The sequence below is a fragment of the Lates calcarifer genome, linkage group LG16_LG22, assembly GCF_001640805.2.
Source record: "Lates calcarifer isolate ASB-BC8 linkage group LG16_LG22, TLL_Latcal_v3, whole genome shotgun sequence".
Taxonomy (NCBI): Eukaryota; Metazoa; Chordata; class Actinopteri; family Centropomidae; genus Lates; species Lates calcarifer.
This window is the reverse complement of record NC_066848.1, coordinates 10,559,990-10,585,622: the sequence shown is the minus strand read 5'-3', so window position 1 is coordinate 10,585,622 and position 25,633 is coordinate 10,559,990. Positions and strand designations below refer to the sequence as shown.

The 25,633-nt window shown below is 39.9% G+C and overlaps 2 protein-coding genes across 3 annotated transcripts; one reads left to right on the top strand and one right to left on the bottom strand.

The window, feature by feature from the left end:
* Positions 1-176: 176 nt before the first annotated feature.
* Positions 177-5,094, bottom strand: LOC108897275 (multiple inositol polyphosphate phosphatase 1-like). The gene is given in 9 exon segments (XM_018696817.2): positions 177-440; positions 442-492; positions 494-758; positions 1,045-1,175; positions 2,018-2,115; positions 2,533-2,727; positions 2,821-2,842; positions 2,844-3,421; positions 5,085-5,094. Coding segments are annotated over 9 exon segments (1,419 nt in total). The 3' UTR covers positions 177-371.
* On the top strand, positions 4,472-24,288 carry sgms1a (sphingomyelin synthase 1a). 2 transcript variants are annotated; one of them, XM_018696851.2, is made up of 6 exons: positions 4,472-4,623; positions 18,026-18,910; positions 19,022-19,139; positions 20,150-20,303; positions 21,341-21,507; positions 21,924-24,288. In XM_018696851.2, exons 2-6 carry the CDS (start codon positions 18,300-18,302, stop codon positions 22,098-22,100), a joined length of 1,227 nt encoding a protein of 408 aa, XP_018552367.1. In that variant the 5' UTR covers positions 4,472-4,623; positions 18,026-18,299; the 3' UTR covers positions 22,101-24,288. The 2 variants fall into 2 exon arrangements, with proteins under 2 accessions (XP_018552367.1, XP_050932883.1); XM_051076926.1 differs by lacking the exon at positions 4,472-4,623 and adding an exon at positions 6,365-6,628.
* The last annotated feature ends 1,345 nt before the right edge of the window (positions 24,289-25,633 follow it).

Below are 25,633 nucleotides of genomic sequence, written 5' to 3'. Positions count from 1 at the left end.
TGTTGAGTTTATTCTCTTGAAAAACTATAAAACAGGCAAATGTTCAAATTTGAGAAGCTGGGAGCTAGTGAATGTTGCCATTTATGCTCAAAAATATAACAGAACAATAGATCAAATAGGAAAATCTTACCAGTTAATTTTCAACCAGCTGGTTAATAAACTAATAATCAATCAGCTTTAGAGTACAGTGCCCAAGTGGGGGTGCCCAAGCTAGACACTGCTTTATTATGAAGGGTCACAAGCTATAAAGATATTGTAAACCACTGATTTAAGAACGAAAACTGCTTATTCAGTCAGTGACATTTTCACGGTTGGAGCATGTTGTTCATACCATTTTTCAAATGCAAGAGAATAAAATCCATTATGTCTGCCTAAACCTCTTCAGGATGCTTGAACAGCTGACACTCATTCTCAAAGTCACAACCTTGGAGCAGTTCCCCGATAGTGCTCTCTGACGTTTTGATAGAGCGGCATGGAGGACCTGCTGGTCACCTAAACCTGGGAAAGTCACAGGCTTCTCGTTGAGCAGCGGCTGCAGTCTCAGGTCGCCTCCCCCACAGTCGTACAGCACCAGGATTAAATTAGCTGCATAGGGCAACATGTGGCTGGTTCGGAAGGTTCGGTTGGTCTGTGCGGCGTAGTTGGTGGAATTCAAGGCTTGGCTATCCTTGAAGAAGCCCAGCAGGGTAAGCAGTGGCAGGAGGGTGTCTGCATGACCGACCTGGGCTGTCACGGGTTTGGTCACCTGCTGGCCAGATCTGACATGTACAGTACAAATGGGGTTTCAGAATTTAACATAGTGTAATGCAAATAAGTGTAAATAAAATCACCACACCATTTTTCAATGTGTATGTGCGTAAGGATACATTTTAAAATTCCATACTCACAACTAAGGTATAGTGCACAAATTTAAATGTAGAGGCAAGCACATAAAGCTAATGATACTGGTAATTATTTAATCTATCGCACTGAAAGTTTTCATCAACGTCTTAAGCTAGTATAACCTATATCTGTACAGACTGCAGTCTTTTAAGGATCACTTACTTGTTCTCGCTGGCAGCCTTGTGTAATCGGCTAAACACATCGTGAAAGAGAATGCAGCTTGCCTTTCTGTTAATATCATGACCATAGCCTCTTTTCCAGAATTCCCTCAGGTCACTTGCATACTCCATAACCTGTTGGTACAGATAGTTAAAAGGTAGCCTGTATGTTGGTGGGCTTTACACAATTCATAGCAACATGCTAATGTCGTATGATGTGAGGTTTAAATTTCAGGCGGCCTGAGTTTTAGGTCACCCTGTAACACAAGACACAAAACATTAAACACTATTTCTTATGTGAATAATGCCCTTTTCCTTCCTTAGGAACAGGCAATAGGATCTAGATGATTTAGGGCTATTTGTTTGCTTTGTCCTGTTGTGTTGAGTTCAGTAGCTGGTTTAGTTTCTGCACTTTCCTGTGCCCCTGGTTGGACCCAAATGCCCATCTGGTCAGATGAAGTGCCTCTCTGGTTCACTCAAGTGCCATTGTGTTGTAACCTTATGGCCAAACCTAAACCTAAATATAACCCTTATACTAACCCTGTGAATGATAGATGTGCTGCTTCTCTTTACCCCGTTTCTGTGTTTCTTTTTCCCTTTGTAAAGTCCTCTGGGATTTGCTTGTGATAAATCCAAACAATGTTTGCTTATGTAGGAAAACATCCTCTACTGCATTTGGTGATAAAGAGCTCTATAAATAAATTAACTTGTGACAGTGGAATGGAGCACAAATTTGCTGCCAAAGGTGCAGAGTGTAGGCATTTTTGTATTTTGAAATTTAGGGCTGTTTCAGTAATGTCTAATGCAGGTGTAAATAATAAATGAATGGTGGTTGGATCCCTGTGATAAATAACTGCATTAATAAAAGAGCTTGAAACAAGCAGATCACCTTTGCAACCCACAAATATTTCTAGGCCATGTGCAATAAGTTTAAAATTAGAAACTTTGTTTAATTAAGAGAAGCGTTGCTCCTTTACCTGTGCATCAACCTCATCGAAGAGTCGACACCAGGGGGAGTGCACCGTCTTGATGGCAAATTCATAAGCACACAAGTAAAATGCAGCTTCAGCCATATCTGCAGGAGAAAAGTTGGTATAAAATGTTTAGTGGTGATGTTACACAGGAGCTATAACCATTTAAAATCAGAGATGCCATAAAAGTGACATCCTCTCAAACTAGAACTTAAGAGAGCACATAGTCCCGCTTCAAGAACCACTACAGTCTCTCAGAAAGTAGTTTATCTTAATTTTAAAACTGAAGCACCTGTAGGCATTGCTTGTTTAATTGTTGTTCCTTTTTGAAGCCTATTGAACTAAGTGTCAAATATTATCAGTGGGATGTTTTTGCTTGCTGTCCTCTCTGACACTGACTACTTTACAATTTTCACATTTAATTTGATGTGCTGTACATTAGCTGATAGGAATTTAATCAGTAGGAACATGCACACAACACACTCAACAGGCTAAAAAGGTAGTCTTTCGGCAGATATGACCGTGTGTGATGAGGCTGTATGGGACTCTAAGACGGTTTGAGATCTTCTCCTGGACCCTCCTCATCTCCGGTCCCTGCTTGAAGTTGTCGACCTCTATCACTGCTGAGGGGTTGTTATTGACTTTCTGCACAAACCTGGTGCACTTGTCAAAAAATCTCATCAGAGCATCATTCACTGTGTGGTCAAATTCCTGATCTGGGTGGAGAAAAGGGAACAGATTATACTGAAAATGTGTCTAAGTAATTAATCCATACAGTAATAATAATATCATCATCATGGTCATCATACCTTTAATATCCCACAGCTTCTGTCAATCCTGACTTAAAGGCCAACGTGCTGTTGATACACCTGTGCTTTGAGCTGGTTATGAACTGGATGAGTCCACCTCGAAGTTTCTCTTCTGAAATCAGTGAGGGGAACAGCTTTGACAGCCTGACGGCCAGATGCTTCAGATCGTTCACACCTTTCTGGACGAGTCGGCCATCCATGTCCTCAGTGTACCACATTGTCCACTGGGTCTGGATTTCACGCAGCCAGCTCTCTTCACCTGAGGCATTATGCAGGACGATGTTGTAGAGCTGCTGCATCTCCTTGATGTTTTTGCTTGTCGGGTATCTTGTGCCATGTCTTATTATTGCGGTCAGATGTATTTCTTGACATTGTGCAGCTGGAAATTGTAAAATAGATCTGTTCACAGCAAGTATGTCCTCTATGAGGAACGGATTCACTTCCTCATACCTCCCTTTTGTGTTGAAATATTTGACGATGGCTGGTATTTCTGGATCATCCTCAAGTGTCACATAAATGCGTAAACAGCACAAGATGATAAAGGAATAAGAGAGATTGTGAATTTCCAAAGAAAAGTCATCATGATCCACCCAAAAGGATTCTTAACAAGCAGCTGTCCACAAAACTTTTACAAACCTAACATGTCTGTGTGACAGTGTCAAAAATAGGACTGAGCAGAGTCCAGTCCAGTTTGTTTACCCCAATTTCCAGGACAGCATTTCCAAACATGTAAATGCGGTTTGTGCTTACACAATAGCCACTGACTGACAACCTCAAAAGAAAAACTAAAACAACAAAAATAGAAAATGAAACCATTCACTGAGGTGTTGTCAGGTATTTCAAGCTACCTCATAGATCATCATCCGGCTCTTTGTTGTATTGTAAATTTTGATTCATTGTTTGCAATGAAAAATTGGTGACAAAGTTCCACTTCAATAAAAATCATGTGGTTAATGGTGTTCTTGCAGTGGCACTGTGGAGTTTACTCAGTTACTCTGACCAAAGCTTCCTGGTTTGACAACATTGTCATTAATATACAAATACTTTTTATCACAACTCCAGTGGTTTCATTTCAACTGCTTACAGATCAAAGTAACAATGATAGAAAATTTCACCCCAGAAGGATAATCTCTGCTCCTCCTGAACAATGGTAAGCACTTTCAACAAAGATAAAGTTTCGTGGTAGTTTTCTGATCGAATCAGCTAAATAATCAATACCTTGAGAATTTGTTTTGCCGTAATCTATCCTTCTCTCTTTCTTTTAAATTGTACCATTAGTGCTATATATTTCAATGCGTTATATTTCAAAATCGGAGTGTGACAGTTTTAAAATATTTGACGTGCCCAAGCCTTCACCGACAGATGGCTTCATATGAGTGAGTAAGAGCTTGTGCTGCTCCAACGCTGCATTTTCTGCGTAGCTGTCACTGTTGCTGCATTCAGTGCTCCTCTGGTGCTCCAATTTCAGACGTTAAATTGTGAAAACTTGTCCTGTCGCACATTCTTTTGCTAAATAATTTATTAAATTTATTGTGATGTTATTTTTATTTGGAAATCGAGAGTGTTACTGCGACCTGTCCTACACTTATTCCGTCGTTTAGTCATACAGTTACATCTTGGCCGACATTTGTGATGGCGCATGAACGCAGCATGGTGACGTTTATGAAGGGGAGCTCCCCACTTCTCCACTCACAAACCGCCTACCCATGAAAACACCGGACAGACTCACAGAGCGATCGCTACCACATTGCGGTGGTAACCACCACAATTAGAGAAGAAATTCTTCAATATTTCGACAGGAAGGTAATAACATTTAACACATCTTTCCTATCGTTTTTTACGAAAAAGACCTAGCCATCCGCTGAGCCCTGTGTGGGCTCGGTTAGTTAACACCGTGACTCCAAGTCGCGGCAAGGTAACAGTTAGTTAATGTGTTATACAAACTCTCAGATTAACAGCTGTATTGTAACACAAGTTGGTCCGCGTTACTCTGCTACATACTGTATTTGAGGGACCATTTCCTAACGTTATTTTTCCAGCCAAACGCCAGCTAACTAACGTTGTTCACTGGCCTTGTGTTGAAACATTGTATCAGTTGACGACAAAACATCTCCCGTTATCGTTAATCCTGATCCATCGTGATGGGCGGAGAAGCTACTCCCAAATCACGGTGATTTAAAGTCGGTTTAGCAGCTGGTTAATATCTCGTTTAGATAGACAAATAAACATTTAGCAGCATTGAAATCCACAGTCATGTAGCTAACCGTTAACCATAACCGCCTAAGAATACACGAGCACAGTGTGGGCTGTGTTGCAGCTAGCAAGCTAGCTAGCTAAATACTGAGACGTCAGCTTGCTTATCTATTTTTAGGTTTTCAGACTATAAGCTGTTAAGCCACACTATACAGCGGCTGCTGAGGCCTTAATGTGGATGAACAGTGTTTTTTTAGCACGTTATGCCACCTGTGTCAGCCATGATTTTGATGTATCGCTGTCTCACAGGTGTGCCTACTAACGTTACAGTGGTAGTGAACAGGCTGAAATATACTGGGCGGATTTTCTCTGTAAATATTAACCTACAGTTTTAACGACAGTCGAACATTTGTCTCTCTCAACTTGGCAGGGTCACGTTAGAGATCTGTTTTGCTTCGTTTATCCACCATACGAACAAGGCGGAACGGCTGACCTGATTTAGCACTGTTTTCCACAAAGTCTTACAGACATGTCCCTTCCCCTTTTTGGGAAAAGAGGAGGGGGGAAACTTGATCACAGATGTGTTTGAACAGTTGTGTCGTTGGAAAAAAACACACACCTGCCCTCTTATCAAGACATGCTGTGTATGGCAGCTAACCCAAGATCCACTAAAGGCCACAGTAAAAGACAGATGAGCCAGCAGAAACAGTGATCGAAATAAACAGGGGGATGTCTGTGTAAAGGAACTGGTGAGAAAGCAGCTTTTCACAGACATAAACAGTGTGAATGCAGTCTGTGTGAAGGGTGCAAAATGTTAAAAGTAAGTCAATGGGGTGTATTGTTGTCGCTGCTGCATCTAGCCTAGTTGCAGAGAAAACCTCACTGCCAAAGCAAAGCATGTCAGACTATCAACAAGCAAATGGGTACATTTGACAAGCAAGGCACAGCAGAGTTTTCTGTCTCTTAGTGGAAACAATGAGGTTTCTGTATGCACGGCTGTGATTCAGCTGACAACCAAACTTGGTGACCAACAGTCAGTCACTAACCTAGATCATCAACTTTCTCTGGCCTGGAAAAAGCACTTTCATGCCCCTGATGTGTGTAGGGAGAAGGTAAATGCTATATTATGAATGATATTTATAAGGTTTTCTGTTTTCAACTGGAAAATTATGTGTTTTTTCCAAATCTGAAAGGAACACACACACTCCTGCTTCTCTGTGGAGGCTGTTGGTTACTTCCATAGGCTGCAGTTCACTTAAATGCAGAGAGGTGTCATTTTTATGAATGAAATCAGCATAGTTTTAGTGGATATGCCTAATCACTTAGTCAGAGCTTTAGATTCCATAAAATTCCATAGCTAACTCATATTAGCATCCATCTTAGTGATGTTTGCACTTATCTGTAACCCATGTTAGTGACAGCTTCTGCAAATATCTGATCTTGATTTTTGAAGACAGGACAGAGAGCACCAGGAAATTAGGAAAGATACACAAGACACAGATATCAACAGGACAGGATGAGTGAGACTGATGAGACTGAAACTTGGAGGAGAGAGAGAGAGGGAGAGGGAGACAGCAACAGATGGGCGCAGACGCAGAGACAAAACAGGGAAAGGGTGAGTGCACACACTACAGATCTTTAGTTAAATGTAGCCTGTCTACCTGTAGACATACTGAGAGATTCAACACTGGATACCTGTGGTGTTTATATAGATGAGTAAAAGTCTATGGGTGTTTTGATAAGTGATCATACCCATAACCCCCCTAAATACCTGACTAATCATTTCTCCACTCCCGGAGCAGAACAGTCTTGAGCAATATGCTTACACTTAACAATGGTTGCCTATCATTCAGATGAAAACATACTGTAACTATTACAGCCATCAACTTAGTGTAATTCTTTAAGACTAGAGAAAGCACTATCATTAAAATGATCTTATCAAAGCCCTCAGTATAAAACAAATAGACTTAATTCACTGACAATACAGGAGGTGTGTTGTTCATTGTACTATGGTGTTTCTAAGTTGTTGTCCTTTCCATTTACATTCATGACACCTCAGCATTATTTAGTCCAGTACAAAACCTCCACAATCACCTCAGTGCTAAAACATTTTATAGAATAGACCCCTGTATGACAGTGTCAACAAAACTGGTCATTATAAAAATAGACTTTATGGTAGAATATTTGTATCGGAATGTATTATATTTTCCATGTGTGCCTAAGGCAGCTGACTGTACGTTGGACCATTTGACCTTTTGTCTCCATCACACAGATAAATGTGATGTATTTTGTCTTGTAACCGTATATTTAACTATTCCCTTCATAGATGTAATCAAACCACCTGTACTTATCTTAAGGGTAAGTTTTGTATTTGTCCAACAGTATACGCGTCACTGCCAATTCAAACTTTGTTTGCATTACCTGCCAATGTTTGTTTGGCTGAGGAGGCTTTGGGAGGAGGCTTTGGGAAATCATGCAATTGCTCTAATAAATTTGTTGGTGCTATTGATGTGGTGTGCAGACAATTACCCAAGTGTTTATTTTATTGTATAACAGATTAATTTATTTTTAAATACATTACTGGTCAAAACTGCCCCAGATACCTAATGGAAAAATACTGTTTGGATCATAGTACATTCTACAATTGATACACATTTGATACTTGAAATACTTATTGGACCTTTCTAAAATGGTTACACATTTGCAAATAGGTGAATCTGCTCCTCTCCAGTGTATCTGAGCCTCAATACCCAAACCACAGTGTGGGTATAAAACCTGTTTGCTTGGTCTGTTTGTTATTCTAGCATATGGCACCAGAATGTTAGTGCCAGCCAACAACCATTGATCATTTGATTTGCATTGCCTCCAGAAAAACAATATGTAATGGCTTTAATCTTGTTTCTGCCATAATTAGAAACACATGAAGTTTACTGCCACTCACATGATGTCCCAGTTTCCTGTGGCCTATAACTGCTTTTTGGAAATCTAGGCTAGTAGCACTTTGATGTAGCCTATTTTGTGTATTTCAGAAAAGAAATTATGTCAGAATATAAGATGAAATTTTAATAATCCTTGTGGGACAGAAGGCCAGTGTTTAAGTGGTCTAATGTCACCAGCGGGGCTTTATTTGAATAAATGAAGGAGCCACACAAATGTCAAGTAAGTGTGGCACAATTTGACCAGAAATAATGTGTCTCTGGGGTTTTCAATAAGACTAGAAGATGCAGGTACATGACAAATGTAGTGGCAAATACATGTGGACAGGAGTGGGAGCATTGCTATGGAATTTTAAGTAGTGCAAGCTGCCCCTGTGAAGGCCAGCTTCTTTCCTGTTTTGTGCTATTGTCAAGCCTGCTTACACCTGAGCTGGGTACCTCCCTGCTCTAACTTGTTTCAAGTAACTCTGACTTCCTCCTTCATTCCACATGTTAATCAAGTTTCTCAGGGTTTTTGGTTTACATATAATTAAAACTGGAGTATTTTCAGGTAAGGTATGCCAGTGTAACAACTTTAAGCTGCAAACCAGACCGCTGTAAACATGCTCCTGCCCTAATTTTTGCACATTTTGGCCTATTTTAAGATGCAACAGGATGCTATATCGAGGGTAGATGGTGTGACTTTGGCAAGCGGAAGGCCAGTTTACCACTGTCCTTGAAGGAAAACCACACAAAAGTGTGAAAGTGAAAGAGACACCAACTAAGAAAGCATGGCTAAAAAGTCCTATGAGATGGTGTCTTTACTATTCTTTACTTTCTGCCTCTCTGCATTAATGTGTAGTTTAAGTATCTTATTTTCTCTTTTCCTTCTTGTGATCATTTCAAAACAGGTGCCATTAGGGAGATACTTGAATTAATTTACAATGTAATGACGCATGTCTGTAAAACCTCTTCATTGGAAATTACAAAGTTCCAGTCTCATGGAAATAAGCTTTATGACCATATCATATATGATAACTTTTTCTGCGGTTAATGAGTGTCACTACTGCACTAACCCTTTTTAAGCCCAGTTTAGACTTCATGGTTAAAGAATGCAACAGTGTGTACATAGGTAAAATAAGCATGATTGGGACAAGAAATGTCCTGCAAACACTGACGGCATCTAGAAGTCACATTTGTAATGTTGCACACTGTGTGTTGCAGTTGTGTAAATGTGCCTCCACCCTGGAGCAGATGAACCACTGTCTGATTGAGGAGGAGATTTTTTTTCTTTCCTTGTTAGTGAATGTGGTTTTTCTGATAGTACTATGGAGTCTTAGTCATTACACACAATCATCAAAGGGGTAAAATGGATGACATCTTAAATTTGTGTAGTACAATATATCAGCCTCCAAAACACCCTCAGAGCTTCAGTCAGGCCAGTAGGGAGTTATTATGTTGTTGTGTTTTTAACTGTAGGTAGTTTACATTCACTTCAGTCTAAGAAAGGATGTGTATTTTCTGAGTTGTGTTGTATGAAAGAAAGTAAACACAACATTTACTCATGTGCTATCACAAGTCTCTTTAACTAAGCCCTAGTTACGGGGATTTAGTGATCATTCAAGAGCGCTGTTGGTAAGAAACACAATTTTCTAGTTTTACCCATGTTGGCAGCCTTTATAAAACAATGTTTCTGCCTAAACATGCAGAGTCATTGCAGATCTGCTAAGCTGTCTCTCAGACCTTGTGCTGTTCAAATGGTTGATGTATGAAAAGATGGGATAAATGCTGTGCTGAACACTAATTACTCCCTGTTGACAGCGAGTCCCCTGTGTGCTATTCTAGATATTATTTCTGATGTGTCTGCACCACATACAACTGAACAGAGTCTAGGCAAGTTTTGTGTTGTTCTCCTGGGACTGTGAGGGCCTGACATCCTCATCAGTGACTCATAAAGCCGCAGGTGATTTTCTCATTAGCAGATAGCACCTACTAGTACAGTGGTTGTGCCATTCAGCTCAGCTCCTCAGAGACTTCTGCAAGAGTCCTCCATGTTTGACAGTCTGTCTCATCTCTACCGTTGGCCAAACATCTTGCTCTGTTAATTAACAGAGATGACACCTGAGACTTGCTGGAGAAGGGTATGACTTGTTTTGCCTTTAGACTTATGTAATGCACAATTTGGAGCCTGCGTTGTCAGCTGTTATAGAGCCATTGACCTTCCTTCTAATAAGACTGTTAAGATATTTCTTGTAAATTGAATTATTTTCTGTCTAATACAGATTTACATATGTCTCATGGTTTTGAGGAACTGTTCTCCAGGAACTGTTGTATACTTGCTGTACGCACGTGCTTATCAACATGCCAGATACATCAATCAATTACTATGAGTCATTCTTCCCTGAGGTGACGAGTAATCTGTTGCTCAAGGAAGCAATAGAGAACACAATCCACTGCACTGTAATACCCATCTATATTGGTTGTAATGCTGATTTGGTCTTGCCAAAGGTTCCAAGACAATTTTGATTTATGTAATCTACAGCTGCATCTCCCTTGTTTGTTTGTTTATTATACGGGAATACATAGGAAGAGCATAATCATACAGTCAGAACAATCATCTGAATGGTTTGAATGATATTATACTCTGGACATTTGTATGAATTTGATGCAAGCAGAGCACTTAGACACTAAAAGACATTTTATTTTATAGCTAAGTGAGTTCAGTTACGGAGTCAAATTAGTTTATTTATAGGTGCATAAACACCACAATGTGATGACACTAAACAATTAAGTAAAATGGTAAAATAGTATCTCAAGAGCTTAAAGTTTATGTAAACGTTGGCAAAAGCAGGAAATGTGTCCTTTCGCAGATTGTTCTGTGAAGAGTTTTCATTGGGGTTATTTAGTAACCACCACACTGTTCATGGAAAGACATGTTAATGATGAACTTTTGAAATACAGTTTTCATTGCTAAAGAAGTGCAATCCAGTAACCTTCACTGTATTGGGTTGGTGGCAGAACTCTCAAAGCCTTGGCACACAAAACTGAAACTATGTGCATGGATAGTAAGAAGTGAAATGTCTGTAAGGTCAGTTTACCCTTTCATTTCCAAAGCACCGAACATTCTGAACATTTCGTCATCCCATGTGTTCATTAAAGCCATCATTTAGTCTGTCAGGAATGTCTGTAGTGGTGGAGTATCTCAGACGTTTTCAGTGCATTACTGAAGTTACAAGAGGTATAAAAATTATTAGCTTTTTCTCACTATGTTTTCCGGTCATTTGCTAAAAGTATATTCAATTATTCTATTTATGGGGCTGAACTAGTGTATGAACTGTGTATGTTCCCATTGTGTGATCTTTGACAGGAACATACACAGTTAATTTTTAACCATAATATCTTTCTCTTCAATGAAGCTGGCCTAGTTGTGTAAATATTAGCCTTGCATTTTCTACCTGCGGGATCTTTGTATACGACGTGTAAAGGGATACAGGTGAGAGCGCGTTGTTCCCCCCATTGTTAGCTGTAGCTATCCCTGTAAAGGGATGCTACTCTTTCAAAAACTATGCACAAAGAAAAGGACAACACCCTTAGGACACAAGTTAGGGATATGGCAAACAAAGAATTACTCTTTTGAGGGGGAGTATGATCTTTGTTTGGCTTTTAGGCGACTGATATTGTTTGCATGTCTGTTGTAACTGTCCAGAGATTTGGCCATTTTGTGTGAATGTATCACGTACATATAACCAGGTTAAATGCAACATGAGCTGTGAAGTATGAGAAGTATCAGTGAAATCGTGCACAGGACCTGTTGGCCTTCGTGAATAGAGCAATTTTGTTTTGAGTTTCAACACCAATGCACAAGTCACTGCTGGTGCTGGACTGTGGCACTGTTATGAATTGGTGCACCAAGTGGTGGTCCAGCACTTTAAAAGCTGACCTAATTAGAAAAATCTTCAGTTTACTGTCACATATGACAAAGAGGCAGAAAATCCTCACATTTAAGAAGTTGGGAATTTGGGGTTTTGTTGCTTGTGAAGTAACTGAAATGATGAATCGATAATGAAAATAGTTGCTGATTATTTTCTGTTATCGATCAGTCCACTAATAACAGCAGCTTTATTTGCTTACATGCAGTTGTAACTGACGACAACGCTCATATCCTGTCAAACTTGGTTGTTAAAAACAAACAGTCTGTTTATATCAGTTTGTATCCAGCAAGACAAAACTGATACCAATGTTTGTGCCATCTGCACCTTTTTTGATCTGTTGTAATCATTTTTTTTCATTTGATACATGTTCTAATTAACCTCCTTTTAATGCAGGTGTACTCAATATCTTTGCAACTTTCCAGTTCTTTTTCAGTTTCTCTGGAGGTCCATATTTTCACCAGTGTGTAAGTTTATTTAAAGTCTACCTGCTACTCATTGGTTCCATGGTGGAAACACTGGAACAGTCGCACATTTGATTCAGCCACCAGCTCATGCACAGACATGCTGTTGTTGTGAAAAGCTGTTGTTATATCTTCCTGACCCAAGTGTTCAGTGATTGTTACTGTTACCTTAGAGACATGTATTTGTCAGAAACTGGTAAGGCAAACAGTTAAATCCCTTAGGTTAAAGTGTGTGTGTGTTTATCTGAGCTTGTCTTGTGTGTTGAGCTTCTCTACTGTGTATCTGTGCTCACACCCCAGAAATATGCACGTATCTGTACTCCTGCCATTGTTTTCAAAGGGGGAGGTTGTTGTAACTGTTTATTTTTTGAGGGCCGAGAAAAAAAGACAACACAGAATGAAAGAAACAGTAGGAAACAAATGTGCAGCAGTAGAGATACAGTGGGAGAAAGTACAATCAATAAGCACTGGTTCCTGATCATGCAGGCACAGAAGAGGATGAAGGAAGAGGTGGAAAATAAAAGACAGAGAGAGGCGACGACCCCCCCCAAGGTTGAGGCTGTTGGTGAAGAAGGAATTTGGGAACCTATAACAGCGAGTAATAAGTTGTATAGCACAGGTGCCATGTTATTATAAAACTCAAATTCAGATTCAGGCATTTTTAAAAGCTCACAGGTAGAAATGCAACAGGTTTCAGTATAGAAAGAAAACAGTAGTTGCTTAGTAATCCCATCAGAGTACATGCGAACTGTTATTTGCATGTCGATATGTAACTTATAGCAGTTGCAGAGCCAGTTTGGTTTCAGTCATTGGTCTGTCTCTTAATTTGGAAGTTGTTCTACCCGATCTGAACTGACTCTTCATTTCTCTGAAAGGGTGTTCAAAGCCATAGCGAAGTGAGTCATTTGGTCCCACTTCTAGCGCCTCAAGATGGGCTACGGATGGTGTGTTTATGTTTGTGTCAGCCTGACATATTGTTGCTCCTGGGTGGGATCTTTTTCTGGTGATATCACATGTACTGCCTTGTGCTAAACCACCCAACGCCCTCTTTCAGTTCCCTTCCTGACCCCATGGCCCCACCAAACTTTCAGGAGGGAAAGATTTACCACGATGAGAGTGAAGTGCAGTTGCAATAATGTTTTATTTGACTATGACGCAGTCCCATTTTCAATTTTAAGTCTGTCACTTCTTCCAGTGAGCACAGCTAATTTAACTGTGTTGCTCCCAGGGCCGCTGTAATTTTCAGTTTGTTAAAATACAACTAAATATTATTTTTTTTAAGCGTGTGGTGGCATTTCTGCTGCAAAGATATAAAAAGGAGGGGAAGTGGTGACACATCAAACCTCATTTTTTTTGGTAATTTTTCAACCACGTTGCATCTTAGACTATTGCTTCACCAAAATGCTTCCACAGGCCTGTCCTACTTGGATAGTGACGTTTCTCTCAACGACTGGTGTCTCATTCAGGCCAGGCTGTTGCATTTATAGCTGTTTACTAACAATAGATTTTTCAAGAATGGAAGAAGCAAGCGATGTAAGGCTGCAACAAACAGTTCTTGTCATTATAGGATAATCTGCCAACAATTTTTCCAAGTCATTGTTTGGTATAAGAAATGATGGAAAATAGTGGAAAAAACAAACACAATTTCACAGAACCCAAGATGACATTCAGATGTTTGTTTGACCTAAAGTCCAAAATCCTAAGGTTTTCACTTTAGTAGTATATATGATACCAGCAAATCCTGCCACTTTGGAAGCTGGAGCCTGAGAGTGTGTTGCATTTTCTTACTATTTCTGCTTGAAAAATTACATTTTCTGCCTAATTGATTAATCAACCATTAATTTCAACTCTACAGGGTAATTGGCTACAGCTATTTGGTTTACCCATCAAACTGAACTTCACGCAGTGAAGCAGGCAGACTCATCAAGTCTTTCTTGCTGTCCCATACAGGCAAAGGTCTGGTAGTTTTGGAAAGTTTTTGGAATGATATGCTTTAGCTGTGGTCCATGAGGATTTACAACAGAACAGGCTAGAAAAATTAGTTTGTGATCGGGGGGGTTGCCGCTTCAGTTTTTGACTGACAGGACTGATCTGGGAGGTGCAGTGACTGAGGGCCTGGTTACACTAAAACAAGTAGTTTTTACAACATGTTGTTCGACCACACAAGAAATCAAAAATGTTTATACCTGTTCAGACTGGCCACACTGGAAGGTGGAGTGAAAAGCTGACTTTAATAGAGAGGGGGAGAAGTGCTATTATTCTCAACTTAATACGCCATCCAACCAGCACTGAAGCTTTACTGACAGCCTAAGTACTGTCATAATATGATTACTGGAGGAAACCACAAGTAAAGGTGATACTCCACCCCCCACTTCCCCTGAAAAATCAAAAAACAGAATTGTAATGAAGTTTGATACAATTCTCTGGATTCAGTGACTAACAGTGTGAGCAGGGAAAAAAGAGAGGTGCTCAGCAAACATGTAAACCGGTTGGCTTCTTTTAGCAGGTTTATGCAGTCTGTGGCCCCTAATGCTACAAGTGCAACTGATATTAGTGTTGAGTTTACACACACACACACACACACACACACACACACACACACATGTGTACAGTGTACACAAAGGCGAGGCTTGCTTTTAGTGACCACACCTCAAGTCATTCAAGAAGTCAAATTTTCATTATTTAAAGCAAAGAAAAATCAGCTTTGCTTTGCATGTGAGAGTAGCATTAGAGAATAAAATCAAAGTAAATCTTGTCAAAGCTAGCTTGTGTGTGGTCCCTGCATCAAGTCGGTTTCCTGTTTACTGATCTATGTGGACACCCGGTTGCCTGATCACTTCAGCAATTGTTTACTCTGCTCTGGCTTATGAACAGTGTGACAATCAAAGTTTAGTTGGTTATGTCATTGTTAAAAAAAGAAAAAAAAAACTTCCAACAATCCCAGTTCTATAATCTTCTGTGTGTGTTGTGGTGTGTGTGGATTTGTGGGTGTGTGATGCTTTGCGTTGTGTCTCGTTTTTCTCGTCAGGTAAAGAAAAAGAAAAGAAGCCATTTCTATTGACCGCTTAAACATCCACTGCTAAGTGAATGATGTCAGTGCTGTATGTAGGAGCTGGCTTGTAATACGTAAACACAGGACAATAGAACTCCCCGCTCAGTAAACACAAACATCAGGGCTAAAAATAAAAGCTCTGTGCTTCAACACCAACAATCCTATCCTCTGGTGTTGTCTTCCTCTGGTATGGTATTATCATATTTACAAAGGTTCTGAGGAGAAACTAAAGGCTTTCAATCCTCTGTTTAGGGAGGCGCTTCAGTGCTTTCTTCCATCTTTATCTTGTATCAAAATTCACAACATCTCAAGGCTAAAGAATTTCCAGACTTTCCTCTGTTTCTGTAGTTCCCTGCCCTAAAACAATACTGTACTCAAATCATGTGTAATCAGATTTCCATCTGTTTTTCTTCTAGCAGAAACAACACATCAAAAGCCTGCTCCTCGGTCATCAGGTGTCGGTTAACCTCAGCACACAAAGATTGGGAGAGATGCGACTTTTCCATAACCTCAGGATATATGTGTTCTTACAGGCTCAAGTCTGAGCCAATGAAACGGTAATTCAGCGCATACATGTATACCCCAGGCACTTGTATTTCCATGCTTGAATAAGGACAGCAGCACAGCACCACCACACTATTTTTCTATCATTCTGCTACTAAAATGGATGTACATATTGTCATTGCAGTTTAAGAGCTAGTTTTGAAAATATTCAGAATTCCCTGTTTCCACATACCTGGGTAAATACAAGTTTATGAGTTTCAAGACTGGCTTGTTTTCCTACTTGAGAGATTATTTCCTCACCAAGCACGTTGTAAGCTGATTCACAGACCAAAGGTCCACAGCACACAGCTGACTCAGTGGCAGCTAATCTCTGATGTGTCTCAATTGCACACTGTTAACAGATTTCTGTAAGCGTGCTCTCTGTCTCTTTCTCTTAATCTCCACTATCCCCTGTTATCCTTTGCTCTCTCCACACTATGTAAAGGCACACAGCTGGATCATCACGTAGCAGTGAGGAGTGTCATGCTGTGCTGTTTATGTGCTATCCATATGCTTATTTTTATACTTTCCCTTTAGTGTTTGTATGTTACATGAAGTTCCTGGGGTTATCCAGTCAGATTGTTCTCCAGACCTCAGCAGGAACAAATCGGATGCCAGGTGTTGTTAGAGTTGTAGATGACCCAGCTTTTAGCCCATTTTATTTGGCCCTGTTTTGCTGGCCTAAATGAACAGGCCTCTGAGCAGAGCCGAGGTGAGATGAGGTACTGATGTGCAGTTTGTTGTCCTGCCAACCAGCCAGCCTGTCAGTGTATTAACCGCTATTGGCCTGGGCTGAGCTGGCTGAGCTGGGGCCTTCCCACTGGCTGATTGCCCTCTTTACTGGGGTGGGGCTATTTCAGCGCTCAGCACTGACCTTCACTCTGATTTATGAGTTCCTCCTTGCTGTCAGTTTCCCTGCTTTCCTCCTGTCCATGCAGTAGATCAGAACATGCTTGCAGCTGAACCTCACACTCCCCTGAACATAAGCAGGACCACCCTGTGTCCACCACCGACATTGTGATCTATAAACAAATGCGTGATATGCAGCAGATGTGTGAGTTCATCTCCTTGTTAAAAGCTTTGGCTGGTGCCTGAAGCCTGGATGAGAAACACACACTGGAAAAGTTAAATTAGTATTAGGATAGTATTAAAGCGGCAACAGGTAGTCAATTAATCGATTGGTCAATCAACAGATAATTAATCAGTAACTATTTGATTATCCAGTAAATGTTTCAGACATTTTTTTAGCAAGGTTCAAATTTAAGTCTCTGACTACAATGGATGTACATATTCTCATGCAGTTTTAGAGCTAATTTTGAAAATATCCAGAATTCTGGATTCTGGAATTCTAATTGCTAGATTAGAGTGCTAGAGAGCATAATTTTTAGTTGCAGCTGTGAATATTCAGTTGGAGTCAGTTGACTTGGCAGTTTACTCACATTGTAAACATTAAGATTTATCTGTGTTTGGCCCTGTCAGTTCTGCTTATCAAATGAATGATTAATCACGGTCTCACTGTACATTTTCTTTTCTCTTCCCATTCATCACTTCCTCCTCCCTTCAGTTCACCTTGGATCTGTTTACACACTTTGGTCTAATAATAGTGGTTTTGAATCAGAAACTCATTCATGTGGGTAGCTCAGAAGTACCACCATGTATGCTGACACTCTTCTCAGTGGAGAGGAGGGTTATGTATAAAAGAGCACTCACAATATTACCACTGACGTATGAAAGATTTCCCTGTAGCGAGGATCATAGCGAGGAAACTGCTGATCGACTGAGTCCTCACACTGTTTGCTGTTATAAAAGCTTTAGAATGATGTGAATTATTAATTTAAAGTTTTATGTCTGTGAAGTGGCACTTAAGTGGTTTCACCTGTAATTGTCAGTGGTTTAGAGTTGTCTTAACAACCTGTGACTCATGCTGTTCCTCAGTCATATTATTCAGGTTTCCTGGTCTGGTCAGGCATCCGGTCTAGGACTACACCCACCAGAGTTTAGTAGTCATCACTAGCATTGTGAATCATATTTTCTTTAACAGGGGCAGAGAATGTGGAAGTGGGCCATTACTGCATTCTGATTCACAGCATTTTATTTTTCCTTTAACAGGGGTGAAGTCTGTTGGGGAAAAAGCAGATGAGGTGAGGAAACAAGGCCACTGTGGTTCACCTTCTATCTATTGGCCCTAACCCCTGAGTGACCCTGCTGGCTATTCTCTCTACATAATTTCAAGAGGAGGCTGGGGTCCCTCTGGGTACAAGAAACATCATGTGCCAAAACTGGAGAGGACTTCCCACTGCCCCATAAGACCACTGGACCTCTTGTGAACCTTCCTCTCTAGCCTGAGGACCCACCCGATCCTCCACGTTGCCCACCGGCAAAGATGAAGAAGGTGGCAGAATGGTCAGCAGAGGACGTCTCTGACTGGCTGAGCAAAGTGGGCCTGCCAGAGTACATAGATGCCCTCTGTCAGATGGATGGCCCTGCCCTACTCAGGCTAACACAGGTAGATTTCAAGAATCCTCCCCTCTCAAAGGTTTCGTCTGATGGTGGGCAGCAGATGATGGAGCGACTGGAAACATTGCGGATAGAGAATCATATGGAGGCTCACAAAAACGGTCACGCAAACGGACATGTTGGTGGGCTGCCTAATGGGACAACCAAGCCCCAGAGGAATGGCACACTGGGGAGGAAGGACTTGATGGAGATGGTCCAGATCCCCATCCCTACAGGGGAAACTGCACGCACCTCGTTCCCTGCTGAGTGGAGAAAAACTGGCATAGCGTTCGTCTATGCGGTGGTGTGCTTTGTTACAACCACTGTCGTCATTTCAGTTGTCCATGAGAGAGTACCGCCAAAGGAGCAGACCCCACCACTGCCTGATAAATTCTTCGACCTGTTTGACAGGGTGGAGTGGGCCTTCTCCATCTGTGAGATTAATGGCATGTTGCTGGTGGGCCTCTGGCTGATACAATGGATTCTACTCAAGCACAGGTGTAGTCAAGAGTTTAGTCTGTGAAAAAAAATAATTGTGTAAATGTGTGCAAATCTGAATTCCAACTAAGTGAAAATGTCATGTTATTCATTTTTTTGGTCTTTTTCCAGGTCCATTATAGGCAGGCGGTTCTTTTTCATTGTGGGCACACTCTATCTGTACCGGTGTATTACAATGTACATCACCACTCTGCCTGTTCCTGGGATGCACTTCAAATGCTCTCCAAAGGTATAATACACACACACACACACACACACACACACACACACACACCACACACACACACACACACACACAGACTTTTATTTCTCTTGCCAGTATGAAAGGTTTCCTTCTTACTTAACTGCTTTTGGAACAAACGTGCTGAATGGGGCAAATTCAGCGAAAAGTGAGACCTCTTTTGTAAGCTGAAAGCCTCTGAGTGCTCTTCTCTGACCACTGATTGTAAGATATGTGCATGCCAATTTTTTTATGAGTAAGGGGAGCTTCCAGTAGTTGCTTCACTATTTTGTCGTTCCTGTTATTGTTTCAAATGCTTAGGAAAGCAGTTTCGTTTATATTTACTGCGTGCATTTTCTTTTTGTTCAGAGACATTAGATAAACCTGCTGAAAACTGAAGATAAAATAGATGCAGTCTGTGTTGTCTATACATTTTTTAGCTCTTAAGGCTCATGCATGTGCTGCCAGAGCATAAAATACCAGCAATATGAGTACACACTCATCAACCTTCATCTTGTCAGGTTAGGGAAATCGCATTAGTCAAAACTACTATTAACCTTAAGTTGAGGCAACTAAAATAGCTGTTACAAAAACAAAAGGTTTAAGATTGTTAGGGCCAGGAAAACATGAGAGTTAAAGTTGTTGTCATGGTTAAAAGAAGCTCGAAGTGTGGGAGACCATTAATGATCCTCAGTCAAACATGTCTTAAATCTGTTCTCCACCCCCTCACTTCTTGTGTATGGCTGTTGCACTGGTGTACTACTATAAATACAGTAAATATACTGATATTTTCTTTACTTTACATGAATATTTGCACTTTGTGCTACCTTTTATTTCAACAATACAACTACTACAACTACAACGACTTTGATGTGTTAAGTACTTAAAGAATATAGAAGAGGGAGGAATGCACACACTGCTGTATTCTCTTTCTCTCTTCGGCATCCTACTTATTATATTTCAGTAGCAGGTACAGTTATTATTCTTTTGAAAATAATGTATGGCTGTGTTTCTTTCAGCTTTTCGGGGACTGGGAGGCACAGACGAGGAGAATAATGAAGATGATTGCTGGTGGGGGCCTATCCATCACAGGTTCCCACACCATGTGTGGAGATTATCTGTACAGTGGCCATACTGTCATGTTAACGCTAACGTACCTCTTCATCAAGGAGTGTAAGTTCCACTGTGTCTATAGCATAGTATGGTAAGAATATACAAGAAGGTTTTAGCTCTAAACCACATATAAAGTTAATTTAACTCTCTCAATCTCTGGCTTTATCATTTTCAAAACCCCATCTACTATAAATAATGCACACTTCCTTCATAAGGTCAGATCATATACAATATACTGACCAGAAATGTTGCCTTGGCTGTGAAACCACATGGTTTTAAAGGCCAAGAATGAGCAGGTTTTCAGTCATAGCTACATCTAAATGTGCACTATCACTGTTCACTTTTGCATGATTTTCAAATGTATTAATTTAGATTCTTACATTGGGAATAAGTTGTACTTATTGTCCTTATTTTACAACATATATACTCAGTTTAACTTATGCTTTAGGTTCACACACAGACCACACTTCCTCCATTTAATCTGTATCTCACTGATAACAGCACATTTTGACTTTCGCAACACTTCTCTAAATTCTGTCAGGAAACGTAGGAAATATGGCATATTCACGTACACATCTGTTAATATGTTAGTTTCAGTATGTTATCACTCTGTTACATAATCACATTTTCTGTTCCTCAGCAGGCATTTCCATTGCTAAATGTAGTTTCTTTCCACACCCATTTCATGAAGTATGGGTGATGAAGTACAAGGGTCAGAAATTACTACAATTTAACTGCTTGGTTCATGTTATAAAGATTTTGTTACATTTCTCATGCAATTCTTGAGTAAACACTTCTGTCTTCTGTTATATCACGTGGTTCTAGAATGCTTCTCCATGACGTTTGTGTTGACAAACCTGATTGATACAGTAATGACATCTAGTGGTGAAAAGGAGAACAGTTTGGCCAGTAGTTCTGCAAAAGAGCCACAGTGGCCCAGCTCAACTTTTGAGGCCAAATACAGTGTTTTTCCATCAGCTAGCTGACATTCACTGACCCTAATAATTCTGCCTCTTCTCTAGAGTCAATACTGTTGGTTTGATCTGAGTGTCTGGTGTGTTAACCCTGCTGGGTTTTTTTAAATGTTTGATTGGCAGATTCCCCCAAGCGGTTCTGGTATTACCACTGGTTTTGCTGGACTTTAAGTGCTGTGGGAATTTTCTGTATCCTTCTGGCCCATGACCACTACACTGTGGATGTGGTGGTGGCATACTTTATCACTACACGCCTCTTCTGGTGGTACCACACTATGGCCAACCAGCAGGTGAGTACAACATGCTGCACAAGTTATGTTACTCTATTAGATTTTGAATTCAAGTAAAAGTGAAATGAGTGAATAGGCAAAAAAGGTTTATTTCATGCATTTTCCCTCTAGTCATCATTTTTCCCCCTATCTTTTCCCCTTTACATAGAGTATTTACACACAGGTTAGGTAGGAAAATGTCAGGTAGATAATTAATCCATCTATACTTTTTTTGGAGTATTTTGGCATGAAATAATGTATCTTGTATGAAGAGCGTCATGATAATACATAACATGATGAAGTGGAAATTTATCAACTGTCAGAGACTTAATCATATCTTTTATACTAAAGCAGCAACTACTTTAAAGGAACAGTTCAGTGTTTTGGGAAATACTTATTAACGACATCACTAATAGCATTGGTGTCTTTTGTTTCAGTCGCTGAAGGAAACATCACAGAGTAACCCGTTCTCACGGGTGTGGTGGTACAGACTGTTCCAGTACTTTGAGGAGAACGTCAATGGCACGGTCCCTCGTAACTATCAGCTGCCGTTTTCATGGCGAGCGCTGCAGCTAAACCGCGGTGTGAAGTACAGTAGACTGGACATCCAGTGACTCCTTTGGTGTCACAGGAGGCGAGGACTGTGACTTCCATAAGTGCTGTTTTTACCCATGGAAGATGGCACTGTTTAATGTAGCGCTGTCTCCTTTCACCTCTAGTAACAGACACATCCCTGTCCAAATGGGTAAATGGGTAGCACTGTGACCCACCTAGTATTTTTATTTTTTTGTCTGTATATATATATATATATATATATATGTGTGTATGTATATACATATATGTATATGTATATACGTGTGTATACATATATGCATATATGATAGAATTTCCCTTGTCGTCTTTCTATTCTGGTAGTATATGTCAATACGAAGCACTAATTTATATTTGTTTTGTGTCTTCTCCTCTTTGTGGGCCACATAACATTTCTGCTTTTGTAGCAAATCTATGAAGCATTTCAACAAACTTCTAAAACTCAAAAGTTGTTGGCCATAAGGACTCAAATACTTTTTCTTCCTCTCAGCACAAAACCATAGTTAATGTCTTTGTGTTCTTACAAGAGTTTTAGTGCAGATAGTGTCAATCAAATGCTTATTTGATAACCAAAATGCCATAAGCATTTTTTTTCCTTTTTTATAGCAAATTACTTTTTGTAAACTGTCCTTGCTAAAATGAGTCAAAGGTGCAAAAAAAAATTTTTCTAAGTATGTCAAACTTTATTTTTCAAAAACAAATGATGTCCAACAAAAGATTTTTAGATTTTTACCTTTTTCAAGATGGATAACTGAGAGCATAAGAATCTAATGTGGTATAACATTATTCCAGTGCCTTTATTAGCTTGATTGTAAGACAGTTCAAGTACTACGTGTCTTGTGTCTCTCTGCCGAGGGTGTGAACACGCCATGGCTTGAGGTGGTACTTAGTTAACAGTCTCGTTCCCATGAATGTAAAAACAACTACGCCAGCCTTACCAGAAGATTGGTCTTCCCAAAATTAAGTGCAGTGAGTGAAATGTCCCGTCTATTTATTGATGCTTTATGATGTCAGTTTGTGCTTTGTTGGTTAATGCTGTTCTAACAGAAAAAATGACTGTTAATTGTATTTTTTATGTCCATGTCATTTCATTTTTACTAATCAGTCTTTAACCAACACCAGCCATGTTCAAAGCCTCATCACTGGCATCACGTCTGCTGGTTTTATTTTCCACTGCAACATCGTCTGCTAAACATCACTGCCTGATTGGAAACTATATGAAATGTCTCAGAGGTGCAAGTTATTCTGGACCTGGACATATCCTGTGCATCATTGCTGCAACTCTTGCTCAGGAGATAATGAGCCCCGATCTTGTTCCCCACATTGAGTCCCGTTTTGAAATCAGAAATAATCCTCATTACTGTCTTCTCTTGTAACCTTTTTAGTGATGAGATGTGGAGGAAACTGTTCAGTGTGACACTTTTTTTTGAGTTTAGGGAATGTCAAAGTTGTGAAAACAGAAGCTTCAGGCAAAGTTTCTGAGCATGTCTAATGAATCTGTATGTGCTTTGTATAGTTTGTCTTGTACTAAATCAAGCTGCTACTTTTTGGTGTGAAGACTGTATCTATACGCTGCCTTCTTAAGTGCAACACCAAAACAATCTCCTCTCTAGAAGTAGACACCGTTTGACATGGAACTTATGTGTGGGGAACAAAAAGCATGATGCACAGAGCTGGTATATTTGGCCGTATGTGTGCAAACATTGATTTCCATGAATGTGAAAATGCGTCCTTATTGATGATCCTAATAATGTACATGTTGACTTGTTTTTTTGCTTTGCTTGTTTTTTGTTTTTGTTTTTTTTTTTCAGGCAAATTTGAGACCCTCCTTCCTGTAGCACTGTCCAATCATTTCACTTTTAAAGAGAACAGTTTCTCAATTTTTAAGAGCACAGCAACTTCCTCGCATATGGCCATATTTTGGTTTCAGATTATGTTTGAAGTAATGGTCCAAACTAGGCTCAGTAATAATGTTTGAGTGCTCATCATAAAGATGAAGGTAGGAGTTGATATTTGTCTTCTAGTTTGCCAATCAAGTTGGAATATTTTATTTTTGTGTCTCCAATAAATGAAAGTTGTTTATTCTGTATGTCTCTCTGTAAACTTCTCACCCACTTTGTCCCTTTTTGTGCGTATATACCAGATGTTTGTAAGATATGATAAAGGATTCTCCTTGGGACACTTTTGAATAAACCATTTTACTATAATGTATTTGATTTACTGTAAGTCTCTTTCCTCATTAGTCTATCAGAAGTTGCACTTTGTGTCAGCTCATTGTACCATAAGATGACGTCATGGCAGACCCACAAACAGCCAGCAGATGGACACATTGAGTTGCATAAATGAGACCAGTACAGCGAGGGGTGGTCTCTCCCTCCAAAATGTGTTTTTGCTCCCACTATGTATTTGTGCACTCCACCTACTACAAGTATGTCTGACATGGTTATTTCCTGCATTAGTTCTGCTCATTCTTGGCCCCTTGTTAACCCTTAAAACATGTTTCGGTCATGTTTCAAACTTAAATCTTCCTGTAACCTCTCCTCTCATCCACCCACTTGTTTATAGCCAGCCAGTTAATAAACGGCTAAGCGTGAGATTTTTGAATAAACACACACCACCTACACGCACTTAAACTGAAGTTTTCAGTAAAAATGCTCCAGAATCCTTCTGTCCACTCAGCACCAAATAGCAGACGGTCACAGTTAGCGACTAGCTGGTGAAAACAGTGCGTGCAGCATTTATCAACTAAAGAGACAGATTTTTCCCTTAGGACACTGAAAAACAGAGCTGAAGTAGAGTGAATATTGGATTTACATCCACCAGGTAGTCAGAAACGTGACTCCATATTAATGATAATTTTGCTCTCTAATTGCTGGAAGTGTAAATAAGTAACAGTTTGCTAACAAGTTCACCATATTAGCTTAAATGAGCCCCCATGGTGAGGATAAGTGATGACATATCAGTGTTGCATTCTCAACACTGTGGACCAAAATAAATAAATAAATAGTAATAATAATAATAATAATAAAAATCAGTGACTGCAGGTTTTAAGAGCCTTAAAATGTAGTTTCAACAACCCAGCTAATCTGTTTCATGACTGTGTGGGTGTATTTTGATCAGAATGGATTGACAGTTCCCAACCACTGAGAAGAGTGCAGACAAAACTGAAATATAAAAAATCTTTCATGTGAAACAACTAAAACTGTTTGAACTTTGTCAGTGACCCCCTTCACTCTGTATGATGCTGCCTGAGACAATTTAAAGTTAGCAACCGACTGTGATGGTTTTCTTTGAAAAAACATGTCCACATTATATCTTGCAAATCATCACTGCTCCGCAGGTGATTATTGTGTATTCCTGCCACAACAGCCTCTAGGGATATGAGAGATCCAAATAAAAGACATCATAAACCTAGTTGTTAATAAAATGTTACAGGTGGGGGTTTGAGTACACCTGTGGAGTTATCATCTACAGTTGCCTGCTAAAAGAGCAAGAGGTTCTTATAATTCCTTGGCTGAAAACGGACATATATTTATTTTGAGCTGGCTCTTCGGCC

Coding starts and splice junctions, on each gene's coding strand:
- sgms1a (XM_018696851.2), top strand. CDS start 18,300: ATGAAGAAGGTGGCAGAATGGTCAGCAGAGGACGTCTCTGACTGGCTG. Junction 18,911..19,021: donor TGGATTCTACTCAAGCACAG/GTGTAGTCAAGA, acceptor GTCTTTTTCCAG/GTCCATTATAGGCAGGCGGT. Junction 20,304..21,340: donor GTACCTCTTCATCAAGGAGT/GTAAGTTCCACT, acceptor TTTGATTGGCAG/ATTCCCCCAAGCGGTTCTGG.